At 40.2% G+C, this 17,622-nt stretch overlaps 1 protein-coding gene across 1 annotated transcript; it reads right to left on the reverse strand.

Moving 5' to 3' along the window:
- Positions 1-12,348: 12,348 nt before the first annotated feature.
- On the reverse strand, positions 12,349-14,083 carry LOC122096805 (mitochondrial nicotinamide adenine dinucleotide transporter SLC25A51). Its single transcript, XM_042667340.1, has one exon. It carries the CDS (start codon positions 13,853-13,855, stop codon positions 12,962-12,964), a length of 894 nt encoding a protein of 297 aa, XP_042523274.1. The 5' UTR covers positions 13,856-14,083; the 3' UTR covers positions 12,349-12,961.
- Positions 14,084-17,622: the final 3,539 nt, after the last annotated feature.

Here is a 17,622-nt window from a genome sequence, read left to right on the forward strand (position 1 = left end):
TGTGGACAGAAGGGAACCATACTCCATTGTGGGTAGGAGTGTAAACTTGGTCAACCACTTTGGAAAGTAGTATTGAGGTTCCTCCGAAGACTCCACATACAGCTCCCCTATGACCCAGCAATCCCACTTTTGGGCATTTACCCAAATGATCACAAACAAGACCACAGTAAAGCTACCAGCATGACTGTGTTTATTGCAGCATTATTTACCACAGCTAGGGTATGGAACCAACCTAGATGCACCTCAGTAGATGAATGGATCTAGGAAATGTGGTATATGTCCATAATGGAATTCTATGCCTCCATCAGAAAGAATGATATTACCCCATTTGTTAGGAAATGGACAGACTTGGAAAAAATTATATTATGTGAAGTAAGCCAGGCCCAAAGAAACATAGGTCCCATGGTTTCCCATATTTGCAATATCTAGTATATGTCTGAGCCAAGCAGAAAAGGTCAGATAAGTTGGTGTTACAGAAATGAACTCCAAGATAACTACTCAAATGTTTTTTTTCCTTTCATGCAAATGTTTCTAACATATTTATAAGATGATTTCTTTGTTGTTTTGTATGTCCCTCCCCCATAGTATAACCTATGCTTTCACTGTATTTGATGTTGGTATAATTTGTGGATGGGAAGTGTAAAAACAAATTGTTTAACTATGCATACAGGTGGACCCATTGCAACAATGAGATGTACAAGTTGTTATGTAAAAAAACGAACTTTACAACTTTGGTAGGTGGTAGGGGGAGCGCTGGGGGGGAGGGGAAGAGTATGGGAAGGCATGGTAAGGGGAAACAAAAGGAGACAACAATGCTTGATAAGAAATGTACTAATTATCTTGCCCATGTAATTGTAACTCCTCTGTATGGTATTCTCACAAAAAAAAAAAAGATGGAGATCTTCAGTTGTGGCGTTGGAGGGGTGGCCTTCCCTCTTGTGCTCCCTGAGAAGGAGTAAGGATGTCAGGGTTCTACTCACACCCGGAGTCTTGGTTCCTGGGTAGTCTCTGGTCTGCTATCTGCAGGATGAAGATATCTGCTCCTTGTCAGTTCTTGCTGGTATTGTGTAGAATCCACTTGCTCGCTCTATCTGGCGCCTTTGTCCGGGACTTTCTGTATTGTAAGTATGATGAGTATGGTTGCCGCAACTGCTGCTTCACCCGTGACTGCTGGCAAGTGCTCAGATCTGTCTCCTTGCCTGCATTTTCCCTCTCTAGCCAAACTCTCTGTACTATGGTGGCACACTTGGTGTAATTCTTTGGCCTAGGATTGTTTACGGGAACACTAAAACTGCTTTCTATGTGAGAGCTTGTTTAGCCTCCAGCTTCTCGTCCATCTTCACAGAACCAACCAGGTTTAATTTTTTGGGGGGGTCCAGTCGTGGGGCCTGAACTCTAGGCCTGGGCACTGTCCATCAGCTCTTCAGTTCAAGACTAGTGCTCTACAACTTGAGCCACATTGCAACTTCTGGTTTTTTTCTTTTTGCTTATGTGGTGCTGAGGATTCGAACCCAGGGCCTCAGGAATGCAAGACAAGCGCTCTACCACTGAGCCACCTTCCCAGCCCCTTAATTTTTATATTATAGATTTTTCCATAATTTAGGATTTGTGATTATTGTGTCAGGTGATTTTTGTTTTTCTGTTTGTGTTACTTTGCAATAGTGATGTCAGGCTTGTATGAAGAGAGAAAGAATATGAAATGTATGTTACTACATTGAAAGAAAGAGAACAGACATTTTAACCTATTTGCTACAAGTAAATTAATATTAAGCAAAGGTAATTAATATAATTACTTATTTACTCTTCAGAAGATGAGTAGAGTACTCTGGATATCTTGGAGTAAAAGACTTCAGATTCATTTCAACTGATGCCTTACATTGAACTTACTTGCTAAACTTTCTTCTTCAGAAAGGAAAAAGCTCTATTTCTTTCATATTTGTATTATACAATCATAATAGCTGCATGATAAATTCTTTACCTCTACTTGTTTGAATTCCATTCTTCATCCATTAGGTATCTTTGAATGACCAATTCCTTAATATACCTATATTGCTCATATTGTGATGTAAATCTCTGTAATATTAATATGAATTTATCTCTGATTCTCATCATGAGCTACATTCTCATGAAATTTATGTAGTACCAAACTAGAAACTGATAATTTTACTATTTTCTATGTTTTAATAAATAAATCCATTCTCTTTAGAAATATGTTTCCATCTTTTATGTTGCTCAAGTAAACATCATGTATTTCTAGTGCTTTTCCTGAAATAAATATAAAGTTTGGAACAGGAAGAAAAACTCTCTCATTATCAATTTGAAGTAAATCCTTGGCGACTGTTTTATACAAATAAATTTTAAAAAGCCGAGTGTAAGTTGCTCACGCCTGTAATCTTAGGTACTCAATAGGCTGAGATCAAAGCCATCCTGGAGAGTCTGTGAGACGCTTATCTCCAATAAACCACTAGAAAGCCGGAAATGGTGCTGTGGCTCAAGCAGTAGTGAGTTCTCATTGAGCTGAAGAGCTGAGGAATAGCACCCAAGCCCATAGTTCAAGCCCCAAGACCAACAAAATAAATAAATGAATGAATAAAAACTGCAATGCACATGTTTATAAATGAATAATCTAATGGATAAGTCAATTAGACACAAAAACTACCACATCAAGTCTCAATTTACTTAAAGGCACCAAAATATCAGTGTGCATGAACATCACTCAGTTTTAGAAAATGACTAGTAAAAACAAAGTTTATATTATATTTGAAATATAAAAAGTGGAATTTAAACCCAGATTTGCTGTGAATATCCTATTTCCAGGAATACATTTATTCAGCAAACAGAGAAACAAAAAATAAGGGTTTGTCATATAGGATGAAAGATGTAGAAGCAGACACTTTCCTTAAGATGATAAATTACATGCAAAAGTGTGATTTATCCATTCATCTACTGAGGGGCATCTAGGTTGGTTCCATATCTTAGATATGGTAAATAATGGTGCAATAAACATAGCTGTGCTGGTAGCTTTAGTATGGTCTTGGATGTGATCATTTGGGTAAATGCCCAAAAGTGGGATTGCTCGGCCATAGGGGAGCTCTATGTGGAGTTTTTGGAAGAACCTCCATACTGCTTTCCAAAGTGGTTGAACAAGTTTACACTCCCACCAACAATGCAGTATCTATTGTTTTTAAAGTACTTGATTATAGCCATTGTGATTGGGGTTAGGTGGATTGTCAAAGTTGTTTTGATTTTCATTTCTTTTATGGCTAGGGATGTTGAGCATTTCTAAATGTGTCTATTGGCCATCCTACTTTCCTCTTCAGACAAGTTTCTCTGTAAGTCTTTTTTTATTCTTTTTATTGTGAAAATACCATACAGAGGGGTTACAAGTACATGGGCAAGGTAATGAGTACATTTCTTATCAAGCATTATTGCCTCCTCCTTTGTTTCCAGTTATACAATGGAATTCTATGCCTCCATCAGAAAGAATGCAGTGCCCCATTTGTTAGTACATGGAAAGACTTGGAATAAATTATATTAAGTGAAGTAAGCCAGGCCCAAAGAAACACACGTCCCATGGTTTCCCTTAATTGCAATAACTAGTATATGTCTGAGACAAGCAGAAATGGTCAGATAAGTTGATGTTAGGTGAAATGAACCCCAAGATAAGGACGCAAATGATTTTTATTTCTTGCTAGTTTTTCTAACATTTTTTATAAGATGATTTATTTGTTGCTTTGTATGTACCTCCCCCATGTTATAAGCCCTGATATGTCTGTATTTGATGTTGATATAATTTGTGAAGGGAAAAAACAAATTGTTTAAATGGGGTTACAGGTGGACCTATTACAACAATGAGATGTACAACATGTTATTTTGAAAAACGAACTTTATGACTTTGGTGGGGTGGGGGGTGAGAGGTCGAGGACTGGTGGTAGGGGGGGTGTGGAGGTGTGGGAGTGTGGCGGTGGAGAGGGGAAGGGATGGTATGGGGAAACAAAGGAGGAGGCATCAATGCTTGATAAGAAACGTACTCACTATCTTGCCCATGTAATTGTAACCCCTCTGTATGATATTTTCACAGTAATAAAATAAATAAATAAATAAATTAAAGATGGGAGAAAGAGAAAATTATAGTTTCCAAATGAGCCATTGGTTATTGGTTTATGTGTGTATTATTAGCTAATCAGAAAGTTGACATATGGGGACCACAACTCAAAGCCAGCCTGCGTAGGAAAGTGATTGAGCCGGGTGCTGGTGGCTCACGCCTGTAATCCTAGCTACTCTGGAGGCTGAGATCTGAGGATCGTGGTTCAAAGCCAGCCCTGGCAGGAGAGACCGCGAGACTCCTATCTCCAATAAATCACCAGAAAACCGGAAGTGGCGCTGTAGCTCAAGTGGTAAAGCTCTTGCCTTGAGCTGAAGAGCTGAGGGACAGCACCCAGGCCCAGAGTTCAAGCCCCATGACCGACAAAAAAAAAACGTGATTGAAATTCTAATCTCCAACTACCCAGCAAAAGCTGGAAATCTATTTTCATGATGTCTATTGCTACTAAAATAACAAGTTGGATTTTATTTTTTTGGTTTCTAGATCCAATAAATTTTAGTAATTTGGAATAGTAGGATAAATTCATGGAATTTGACTTGAATGACAAGTTTGAGGATACTGTATTCAGGGTATTGTGAATTGGCATGAAGCAGCCAATAACATATTGTGAATACACATAACCCCCATAACCTTCAGCTAAACAGGCCATAGCCAAGAGAGGAGGTGGGGCACATCCCATCCTCAGCCTTCTTTCTCTGGCACCTGCTATAGCACATGTCCAGCTCAAACTGGTGGAAGGGAGGCCTGGCAGATGGTATGGGAGTCTGGGAGAGGGGGTGGGACCAAATCATCTCAAAACAGAGCTGTCCTGGAATGGCTGCCACAAGGGTCAGAGGTAAAAATGGAAAAACAAAGAATGAAGGACAGGGGTCTCACTTACCTCGTGGGGTCCTCTGAGGATTGCTCTCACAGCTGGGTGCACACTGAGCAGCAGGAAGCTCATATAGTATAGCTGAAGATCCCTCAGGCTTCCCAAGTGGCTGTGGCAGGCATAAAACCTGTTGAGAGAGGGAGGCAAGGACTGCATCTCCAGTCCCATGAATGCCAGTGGAAATGGAGAAAACAAGGAAACCTGGAGCTCTACAAGCCATTGCTGGGAGGGGAGGTGAAGCACAGTCCATTCTTCATCCATTAGGTATCTAAGGCTTTAATGATCCATTCCTTAAAATACCTATGTTGCTTATATTGTGATATACATTTCAGTAATATTAATATGAATTTATCCTGAGTCTGTGGCCTTCACAACTGGGTTCAGACCAGTCTGGTACCACTTCTGTGTGTTGTGAGTTGACACACACACACATATCCCCTCACCCGATCATGTTCTCACAGGAGGGGTTGAGCCAGGAGGTGGACAGGGAGGGGAAGAGTGTGAGGGACAATAGGGTCTGAAGTGAGTGGGGATAAGGGTGGGCAGGGAGAGGGGAAAAGCTGGGATGAATTAGGCCCCATTTACCTTGATCCAGGGCAGTCCAGTGATGGCTCCTGCGGATGGGCCCACACTGATCATTAAAGTGGTGGTACCCCATGGTGTTGTTGAAAAGGCAGCAACATTAACTCCAGTACCAGCAGATGCGGTGGAACTGAGCAACTAAGCATGCTACAAGGTGGAATGGTGGACAGGGAAAACACTGATTCCCTGATTTCCTTCTCCAATGACTGTCCTACCTTGGTTCAGTCCAATTGCATCGCCTACCTATGTGCATGCCACACACATCCCTTCACTCAGGAGGGGCAGGGATGGGGGGCAGGTGGGAATGGGTGTCAGGGGAAGCAAGGGATGGGGGATGGTGTGAGGAAAGTAAAGGATAGGGGAGCCCCTAGGGTGAGGAAGCATGGTTTGGGGTGGGCAGGGGAAACAATTGGTTGGGGGAAGGGGAAGCATGGGGTGAGGAAGGGGGTGGTAGGGGGTTGTGAGGAAGAGGGACATGGGTGGAGAACGTAGCAATAGAAAGGAAGAGAAGAAGAAGGGTTCAGCCCACTTAACATTTAAGAACCCTGTCCCAGGGATGGCTCCTGCTGGGGGGCAGAGGAGAGAATGGAGTAAAGGGCAATGGAGGGGGGTGAGAGGAGAAAACTCATTTACATTGAATCTGGGTCTTTGGTGATGGCTCCAGCAGTTGACTCCACATTGACCATTTAATTGGAAGTTGGCTGGCTGGTGAAGCCTCAGAGGCTCTGGAGGACCACGTCCCTGAACAGATGCAGAGGTGGGAAAGGTGGCAGCTTCCTCAGCTCCAATCCCTCCATCAGTTGCTTCATAGAAACTGTGACTACTGAGACCATGACCATGAGGGGATGGGGTGAACTCTAAGCTCCTATCTTCCATCAATGGAGGAGCTACATCCCCTCACCCATGATACTTCTTACACTGAGAGGGGCAGGGCCGGGTTTAGGGTGAGGTTCAGAACAACAGGTGTGGGGAAGAGGAGATTGGTGGGAGTGAGGCCCCATTACCATGGAACTGGGTTTTCTAGGGTTGTCTCTGGCAGCTGGGTCCACACATCCCTAACCCAATGAAAGTTTGTGGGACACTGGAGGGCCAGAGAATGGGGTATGGGTGGCCAGTGTGATGAAGAGCATAGGATGGGGGTGGGCCTGGTGGTGGTGGAAGGGGGAACCTGGCAGGGGATATTGGGGCCCAGCAAGAGTGTATGGGCAAACTTCAGTTGAAACTGAGCTTAGATGGGAGGCTCCCACAGGGGAGCAGAGAAGAAAATGGAAAAGAGAGTGGGTTAGGAGAGGGGGCTCTGTAACATCAAATCACTGTCCTCATGGGATATTTTCTGTGACTGGGCCCACACTCAGTAGAAGGATGGAGATCCAGGTAGTGAAGCTGAAGATCCCTCAGGAAGATGCAGCACTGGTTGAGGAGATTGAGGCAATGTCTGCATCTCCATCCCTGCAACTGCCAGCGAACTCAGGTGAAACAGAGAGCCCTGGGGCTGTCCAGGCCTTAGCCAGGCAGGTAGGAGGGTCCGACTCTGACCTGGGCCTTCCTTCTCTGTGGCAGCTATAGCTCATGTTCAGAATATTCTGGCAACTAGCATTGTGTAGTGAGTTCTGGGCAAGTACACATTCCCCATCCCACGCAAGTGTTTCCACGGGAGGGTCTGGGCCAGGCAGTGAGGAGAAAGGAGTGGGGTCAGAAGGGGTGGGGCTGGAAGGGGTGGGGCCAGAAAGGTGGGGGTGGAGATAAAAGTTTGGCTGTGAGATGATTGGGTCAGAAGAATGGATGCAGCTATGAGGGGGTATCTGGCCTCAAGAAGCAGTCCAGTCCAAAAAGTGGGAGTAGAGGACATAGCATGGTGGTGGGCTTAGGAAAGACGGGGTGACCATGGGCCAGCAGGTGGGGGCGGGAAGTGGGCTGATGAGGGGGAAGTATGGGACAAGGAGCCTAGCAGAGGGGATCAAGGAGAGGGGTTGGGCACACTTAACTGGAAACAGGGCTGTCAAGTATGTCTTTCTCCATGTACTATGCTCATCTGTGCTCTGTCGGGGTTAAGCCTAGCAGGTTAGAGTTCCCATGCCTCACAATTTAGACTAGAAGAAAGGAACTCTAACTATTCACCTGGCAGGGGCATAATTCTCTGCCACCTGGGAAGAGGTTTATTGTGAAGACAGGAGGTTAGAATGGGCCACATCTGGGGTTACAGAGTCATATCACCTTTACCTATGAGGCATAGTTAATATATAAATGCACTCAAACACTAGGTCCTTGTTTTTTCTGCTTCCTTTTCTTTACCTCTTTCTTCTTCTAGTGCTGGGGCTTGAACACAGCTTCTAGGTGCTATAAAAATTCCCTGCCCAAAGGCTTATTGTTCTTCACCTCCTAGTCCTCCATCTTCTTGGTCCCTGTCAGTCCAGGTACCATGGCCAGATGGCCCCTTTCAAGGTAAGTATGTTCCCAACAGCCTTCTCTCTGAAGGAACCAAAAGGAGGATTAAGGGTTTTGTGCTTTTGTGTGTACATTCACATGAATATTTCCTTCCATCAGTGGGACACTTCTAAGAACTCATCCTCTTATTGATCTTCAGCTATAAATCATTTGAAAATGGAGGCACGGGAGCAGGAAGGGAAAAAAATCAAAACAACAAAACAAAAAACATATCCCACAATCACTGGATGACTGAATGAAGCAAGTAAATTTCAACCTACAATATTTTACCAAATCTGTTACGTTTGAATGGTGAGAGCTCCATAGAGGGAGATGCCAAAGCAGCCAGGCAGTGTCCATTTCGATATGTACAAGGATGCTGTTATTAATATTTAATCATTAATATTTGCTCATTCATCCAGGAAGGGGAGATCATTTACTATGGTTCTTTGATTGTGTTAAATCCAATTACCATGTTATAAAAATAGCAAGCTTCCATAACAAAAAATAAGGTTCTTCTACCCAGCACCAGTTATCTTTAGTTCACTTCCAAGCCATACACATTATAACCATATCCAGAGAATACACGGAAAGGAGGTAAAGAATCAGCATTCTGGTGTATTAGCTGGGACCAATACTTTGCTCAAGTTGAACTGTTTATGCTCTGTGGTATTACTTTCTTCCTATTTTTGGATATATCCATCCATACATTCTGACTGAAGGTATATGTCTATCAATTGAGATATTAGCTTGCAAAGGTTCATTTTAACATACAGCAGCTGTATGTCAATGGAATTGCTCCTTTGTCCCATGTACATCTCTCCAAGTTCTACACAAGATAATGCCTCTGACGATTTTACCTATGTTGTTGCTGGCATTACCAGTCTTCCTTCTCCCAATTCTCCCTCCTGTCTCCCTCAAAACCCTGCAGCAAACCACAACCTTTATGGTTTTGTTTCTTCAGTGTTGATTGCCTGAGGTTTTATTGGTCCAGTTCTAACACACTTGGTAGCTATGGCAGGTGAAGGGGGTGGCCTTTCTTCTTCTAACTTTCCTGACACATACCAGGAGAATCTGTCGTATTTCAGGAGTTTTACTTGAATTACTTCCCACTTTTTGGGCTTTGCCACCTATCTGATATTGTCTCTTCTTTTGTGTTATTGATGATTGAACCCAGGATGTTTAATTAGCTAGGCAAGTACTCTCACTGAAGTATAACCCAGCCCCAGAACGTCTTTTTAAATTCTCCCTACATCTGAATGTAGGATGGAAAGAAAAGTTTATTCCAGCATATTGGAATGTTTCAGATTTTTAGGTTTTGATTAATCTAGCTATATATAGTCATGGTCTAGAAACAAATATATTGGTAGAACTTGATAAGACAGGCTTTTCCTCACAATACAGCTGTTGCCGGGAAGGGATTTTCCTACAGCATAACCTTGGAAACTTAGTGGTGAGGGCTTCAACGTCAATTCATCAGGGACATGAGTTCAACCCAAGTGAGTTGCTGTGATCTGAAGCCTCCCTTCAGGTTCCTGCTATTCCATCTTGCATACTACATTCCAAACTAGTAATAACCACCATGCTCAGTCTGACTGCTTTGATTTGTTGAAAGGTTGTGAGTGAATGTATGTCATCTTAGACGACTTAATCATTGAGTCATGTGAAGAACTTCACCAAAAAAGAGATCACTCTTCAGTTGCAGTGATGATTTAAGACAAATTTTCATAACAATCACAAAGCCTCCTTTTTTTAGGCCAAACACTTTAACTTGCACCAAAATGATGTTATGGAAAAAATGATCTAATAATCGGGTTTCTAAATCCAAACACAAAGTACTTTTGCTTAAGGAAGAATTAACTGTGCCAGCCAATATATTCCCAGAATTATTATCTGTGTTTTGACCATATTAAAAACATTTTGTGTTTGTTTTTGTTTTTATGGTCTTGGGGCTTGACCTCTGGACATAGGCACTGTCCCTCAGCTATTCAGCTTAAGGCTGGTGCTCTACAACTTGAGCCACAGTGCCACTTCTGGTTTTCAGGTGGTTAATTGCAGATAAGAGTCTCATGGACTTTACTGCATGGGCTGGTTTTGAACTGCAATCTTTTCTCTCAGCCTCATGAGTAGCTAGGATTATAGGCGTGACCCACTGTTGCTTGGCAACTATGTACAATTTCTAACCATGATTGAAAATGTTGGGAAAACTACAGAATACTTGTAAACAGCAGTAGTTACATGGGTATAAATATATGTAATGTACCAAATATTTTTGCATAACTGAAGTCCTTGGGGATCAAATACATAAGAAAACTCATTTGGATCTCTTATTGAACATAGTTTATTAATTTTTCTATTCAGAATTATATATATATATATGACACTACAAAACTATAGAAATAATGCTTTAGTATTTATGGGCACAATCCTAAATAAATAAAGAGAGAGAGAGAGAGAGAAACACAAAATCCCGAACATTAAACTTACAGGTTGGAATTCTGTAATTCCAAATTACATATTGTACTGAAAGGGAAATTACAATGAAATTGAAAATTAGACCATTCAGCAAGGATTCGAAAAAATAGTTCTTATGCATTCCTTGTTTGTTATCTTGATGTGTTTTTGACTAGTTGGGTCATCTGGTTTTCATTAAGATGTAAACAACACTATCTTGTTCTTAAAATCCAAAGGAAAATTACAAGTGTGCAATTGAAAGAGGTATATGTATATTTGGATCAACCTTTATTTGCTTAGTTTTCAAACATTATGTCATGTTCCCAAATAATAATGGATTTTGCAAATATAAAATTTTGTGTTGATGTATTTCTTTTTTTTTTAATGTATTTCTTATGACCACATAAGATGTGTTAAGACCCCAAGATAGCGACAAAGGTTGTTTTATTCCCTTGCTATTTTTTCTAACGTATTTATAATGTACCATGTGATTTTTTGTTTCTTTGTATGCTCCTCCCCTACAGTATTACCCATATTTTCACTGTATTTGATGCCAGTGCCCTGGGAGGGGAGGAAAAAAACAAAATGCTTAAATAGTGATTCTGGTTGATCCATTGTAACAATGAGATGTACAAGACACTATGTAGAAAAACGAACTTTACAATTTAGGTGGGGGAGGGAGGAGGAGTGTAGTTGTAGAGGTTGAAGGGAAGGGATGGTAGGGGTAAAACAAAGAAGGAAGCAACAACGCTTGATAGGAAATGTACTCATTTCCTTGCTCATGTAACTGTAACACCTATATACAGTATTTTTACAGTAAAAACACATTAAAATGTATTTCTTAAAATAAAATATTTTTAGATTCTTATGCATATTTCCAATTAGGCAGTTCAGATGATGTATATATGAATTGCTGTTAGTTAGAATTTTGTGTATATGTGTGGTGGTCACTGGGTTTGAAGTTAGGTCCTGGGTGGTGTCCTCTGTCCCCACCCCCGATTTTTGCTTATTCAAGGTTAGCACCTTCCCACTTGAGTCACATCTTCCAGCTTTTTGGTTTTCAGTTAGAGATAAGAGTCTCTCTCTTTCCTGCTTGAGCTGGTTTTAAACCATGGTCCTCAGATCTCATCCGCTTGAGTAAGTTAGCACTTAAATTTATTGTTTTCCTTTTAGTAACATCTATTTTTATTGTAAAGATACTGTACAGAGAGATTACAGATACATGAGTAAGGTAATGACTACATTTTCTATGGAGCATTTTTACCCCCTCCATTGTTTTTCTCCTACCATCCTTTCCCTATCCACCTTCTTAACTCTTCCATTCCCTCCCCCACGCCCAAAGTTGTAAAGTTCGTTTTCGACTTAGTGTCTTGTACATCTCATTGTTACAATAGGTTAATCAGTATCCATATTTAAGCATTTTGGGTTTTTTTTTTCCATTCCCCTCCCCAAATTAGAAAAATGTATATATAAGATGCAGGGCACCAGAATCAACAGAATGAAAACAGAGGTTATACCATGAGGGAAGAACATACCAAAGAAATAAAAAATCACATAGTATATTATAAATACCTTTAAAACTATAGCAAGAAAGAAAAAAAAACACGTGTGTCCTATCTTGGGGTTAATTTTGCTTAACATCATCTTATATGGTCATATGTACATAGCTTTTGACTACTTCTGCTTGTCCAAGATATATACTAGCTATTGCAAATAAGGAAAAAAATGAGATCTATGTTACTTAGCTCCTGGCTTACTTCCCTTAATATAATTTTTCCAAGTCTTTCTATTTTCTTTTTTTTTTTTTTTTTTTTTCTATGTGCAATTAACAATTTACTACCAGAATGAAACAGTTAAGATAAGTTAGATGGGCTTAAAGTAAAAAACTAAACAGAAAACTTTTCAAGCTAGATAGTTAGCAAAATGGGAACTTTTTATTAGCTGGTTGATTCTACCAAGTTAAAACAGTCTACATAAAGACTATCTCAACAAGTGCTTAACTAATACCAACGAACTCATCAAGAAATAGCCTTACAACTAAGCTGTTTTTCTCCTCTGTTCTGTTCTACCATATTTGAGTTTAATAAATCTTTTGCAAGTATTCCTTAGAGCAAAGAAGAAATGGAGCAGCACATTAAGGAAGCCTGAGAAGTCACAGGTGTTAAGAGCATTTCCTTTGGCTGCTCAAGGTCATTAAGTTTCAATAGAGAAAGCTTAAAAGCTATTTCAGGAGAAAAATGAACCATATCTTGGCCATTAGGTTACCCTTTCAAAAGCAATCAGGTATCTTTTTGCCAGGCAATTAGCCTAAATCTCTTGGGTAATGATTAAAAACAAAAGAAAAACCCTTACTTTTTCCTACTGAATCCTCTTAGTCTTTTTTGTCGGTGCTTAACAACATCATTGCCCATAATTTACTGTAGTATGGACTTTGTATCAACTTCATTTAGGCCTATTAGTAACAAGACCAAACTATTCTTCTTAGGTCTGTTTAGTTGATAAGTGGCATTTCACGGATGACTTTTTCATATAACCTTCAACAAGAACTCGTAAGTTGCATTGATTATTCCCCAAGAGATGAGGGACCGATGATAATTCAGATGTGCACCTCTGAAAAGATTTGCCACTTTTCTGTCCCGTTCTAGCCAGATTGTTTTGAAAACCTTGGAGAAAGACTGAAATTCCCCACCAATCTGAGACTGTATGCGAGTTTTTACAACATTAACTGGGAAAAACAAGAATCCCAACACGGCACCCAAAAGACCTCCACAGATGAAGTCATTGACTAAATGAGCACTGCGAGTTGTTGCAGTAGGGAGATGATCCTTAATGGGACCCCGAAGGCCAAAAAAAAGGACATTGCTGCATCCATTACGGAACAGAATAGGTACCAAACCTCGATAATACTCTCCAATCCCATGGCATTTCAGTGCCCGGAAAGCCTGATATGTGTTTGTGAATTTGTCATGATGTTTGTGGTCTTGAAGTAATGTCTGAACTCTTTCCAATGGAGTGAAAATGGCTTCTGTGGTCCCTGCAAGCACTGCAGCCACACTACGAGTTGCAAACTCGGGAGCACTAACATGCTTACGGAGAATGCAAGATAAATCCTCATACAGACCAAACATAAGGGCCAGTGTCGTTGTTTTCTGCATTAATGGAGGAAGGATTCCACGATACAAGTTTCGAAATCCATCCTTTCTCAACTGAAGTACTGCATCACGGGTTTTGATTCCATACAGCTGCTGCCTAAAGAGGAGCTTCTGAATGGGAAATGTGACGGCTACATTGTTGAAAGCTGCACAACAACCACAGAAGTAATGCTTCATTTCACCAACATTTGTAATGTGAGGTGACAGTTCTTGTTTTGAAGATGTTAAAATGGGTGACCTCTTTTCATGAGCTTCTGAATCCATCATGTTGCTTAAGATTGTTCTTCTTCATGAAGGATTTTTTTTAACCTGAGATGCCAGCTGAGCCTGGTGTTGTGGAGGACGACGGCTTTTTGGTGACTTTCCCAATTTCTTCCATTGTTACTGGTCTGCAAGGTTTTCTCTTCTGGAGTCAATTCTGATAACTCGATTTCCCATGGCCGCGGGCACCGGCCCTACGCCCCGAGCCGCCCGCCCGCCCGCAGGACGGCCGGCGAGCGACCCAAGTCTTTCTATTTTCTAACAAATGGGACAATATCAGTATTTCTGATGGAGGCATAGAATTCCATTATATATAGATATATATGTATGTCTATCACATTGTTTTAATAGATTCATCTACTGAGGAGCAACTGGGTTGGTTCCATATCTTAGCTATGGTAAATAATGCTGCAATAAACATAGTTGTCCTGGTAGCTTTAGCCACTTACATTTAAATCAGGTTATCTACTAAGTGTTTCGCTGTCCTCTTTTGTGAAAATACACCTTCCCAACAGCAAAGGTAAAAGAACAAGTTAAAAGTTGTTCTGATACTTCCAATCCAAAGAAGATACATGACACAATTATTTAAATGCTAAGATAAAAAATTTGGAGTTGTTGAAAGACTGAGGTTCTTTAGTGACATTTTGGGAAAAGTGAATCAAATATTCAAAGCATTCCTCAAGAGAATAAAGTAGACTTGTTTTTTAAATGAGGAGTAATGAGAAGAAGAACAGTTTTTGTGTCAGTAATGTAGCCTAGTTGAAAGAGTTTGAAGGTACAGATGATCATGTATACTTTCTGTGTAGCAATCACTTAATTCTAAAATTCTTAGTTTTCCTCTGCATTTTCAGTTTGTTCTCCACAGGTGTTTTATTTGAAACATATACCTTGGTACCAGGGGTTTCTGTAGTTATCTTACTTTTACAAAAGTAATTTTAGGTTTTTTTAGCCAGAAAAACTAATAATGATAATCATTCTCTGATATCCTTTACCAAGATCTCCACATTTCATTATATTTGTTTAATATGATATCAGTATATTTATATGCTATAAAGTTTGGTTTTGCTTTTGGTTTTTGTGCTGGTATTGGGGTTTGAAGTCAATACATTGGTCTGTCACAGATGCCATTCATTAATGGATCATGCCTGTAATTCTGGCTATTAGGAGGCTGAGATATAAGAATCAAGGTTCAAAGCCAGCCTGGGTAGGAAACATTACGATAATCTTGTCTTCATGACTAAAAAGCTAAAAGTGAAGTGTGGTTCAAGTGGTAGAGCACTGGCCTTGAGCAAAAAAGCTAAAGGGTAGTACTTAAAGGATAGTTCCCAAGTCCTGTGTTTAAGTACCACTACCAACACACAAACCACACACACACACACACACACACACACTCACGTTTTCTTTCCCCCCAAGCAGGTGGTTCTGTGTGTGTGTGTGTTTGTGTGTGTGTATGTGTGGTTCTTTTTTATGTGACCCTGAAATCCACTTTGTTTTCTTTTTCATTTAGTTGGTGATTTTTGCACAGGGAGAGCAGAGTAATGGTGTTACCTGAGTCCTGGGTGCCAGTGATTCCGCTGGGATGCCTGAGGTCTGACTTAGTGAGAAATGGGACACCAGGAAAACTCCACAAAGCAAATGGATGGAAACGTGAGAAGATATGCATTCAGGTAATTCTTCAGTCTATCTTCCTCTGTGGGGTGAGTTCTTTTTCTTACCAGGTAAACCTGAACATTGTATGGCTTTGTGTGTGCACCCATATGCGAATAAGGCTTTTGTAAAATGTCAGCCATCACAAACTTGCTCTTTTTTCTTCTCTCACTATTAGCGACTTTGTTGGCAGCTTTCATTGTTCTGAGAAAAGTGGAATGCTCTAGATATTTTCATGGGATATTTATAGATGTAGGTCAGAATTTATAGTTCTTTTGCTCTAGTGAATTGAGAAACATCTATGTGAATTTATAGGTAGCCTATAGTTAACTAACTTCTACAATATAGATAATTTTTGGATACGATATCTTTATGGAAAACCAAAGACATCTTTAAGTACTTTGTCTAAATGAAGCAGAAATTGAGATCACTTCAAATTTTTCAGTTTTAATCAGAATCTTGTAGTAATTTGGCATAAAATATTTTTTGGGGGGTCCGGTCGTGGGGCTTGAACTTCTAGGCCTGAGCACTGTCCCTCAGCTCTTCAGCTCAAGGCTAGCGCTCTACCACTTGAGCCACAGTGCCACTTCTGGCTTTTTTCTTCTTTTTGCTTATGTGGTGCTGAGGAATAGAACCCAGGGCCTCAGGCATGCAAGGCAAGCGCTCTACCACTGAGCCACCTTCCCAGCCCCAATATAAAATATTTTTAAGTGCTGCAATCAATTGATTTCACTTGAATGTCCTTTTAGATATAGTGTACGTTTTTCCTTTTGATTAATTAAGAACATTATGTTTAATTCCAACTAAGGTATTGTGAGAAATATCAAGATATGAGATTGTTTCTCCAATAATTAGATTAAATTAGTAGGAAAGGTCCTCTGTTTGCAGTAAAAATTGCAATATGATATATAAAAAGTGTGTGGTCAACACATTTGTGTAGTTGTGTAGTTATAGAATTTTAATAAATTTCTTCAAGCACAAGGAAAAGTTTAAGACATGTTAAAGTTTTACACACAGCAAAGAAAATACCAGGTTGTTTTTAACAAATGTTTTCATTTTTCAATGTGTGTGTGTGTGTGTGTGTGTGTGTGTGTGTATGTGTGTATGTTGGTACTTGGGCTTCAACTTAGGGTATTGTGCCATACCCATTTCCAGTATTTTTTTCTATTTATTGTCAATATGAGTATCATAGACATTGCTGCTTGAGATCCCTTTGAATCTTGATCCTCAGATCTCAGATTCCTATGTAGCTGGGATTACACGTGTGAGCCACCAGCATTCTGAGAGATGTTTTTGTCATGTTGTGTGGCAAGTTACCAGAAATCTAATGTTTACTCACTGAATACCAACTTTTGTAGGCTACAAGTTTGGGCTAGTAGTTTGCATGTGGTTTTTCTGTAGCAGTTGCTCAGTTTTTAGCAGGGGGCCACCAAGCTATAGTCTCTTATGAAATGTGTGCACTTATTCCAAACTTAAAGGATGCCTGGTAGGATTTAGGTCCTCTAGTTGTAAGATTGTGGTTTCTGCTGTCTGGTCACCTATCATACAGCCACTGTTGACAGCTCCTAAATACCCCCATAATTTCTTGACAAGTATATCCTCCTTAGTGTTTCATTCACTCTGTTACTGACTTCTAGAAAGGCCTTAATTTGCACTCACTCCTTGGAAGTAACTCATAACCAACTCTTGTGGGAACTAATTATATCTGTAGACTTTAAATTTGTTATCTACCAGAGCATATTGTAGGGTTAGCGGAAAATAAAAGACTTGGCAAGCATCTGGGTGGTTGTGCATTGACTTCCGTAGATTATGAGCTATTTATTATTAGCTGTTGATTATTCGATGTGTCTTCAATTTCAAACACTGGCAATATTGAGTTGTTGTTTGATTTTAGCTGATCAAGTGTGCAGTTTAAGAAAGTGAAAGATAATTCTTTCGATGGAATAGAAAATAATTTGCCTGTTACAGTGAATGAAAGGCAGTTAAGAGTTAAACAAATCGATTCAAGAGCACTGGCAGTGGCTTCAGAGATGGGACAGAGGTAAACAGGTCAGACATTTTTAAAAGAGAACATGTGGGAATGTAGATTGGTGGTAGAGTGCTTGCCTAGCGTGCATGAAGCCCAG

The sequence above is a fragment of the Dipodomys spectabilis genome, unplaced genomic scaffold (assembly GCF_019054845.1).
Source record: "Dipodomys spectabilis isolate Male_0828 unplaced genomic scaffold, ASM1905484v1 ptg000391l, whole genome shotgun sequence".
Lineage (NCBI taxonomy): Eukaryota > Metazoa > Chordata > Mammalia > Rodentia > Heteromyidae > Dipodomys > Dipodomys spectabilis.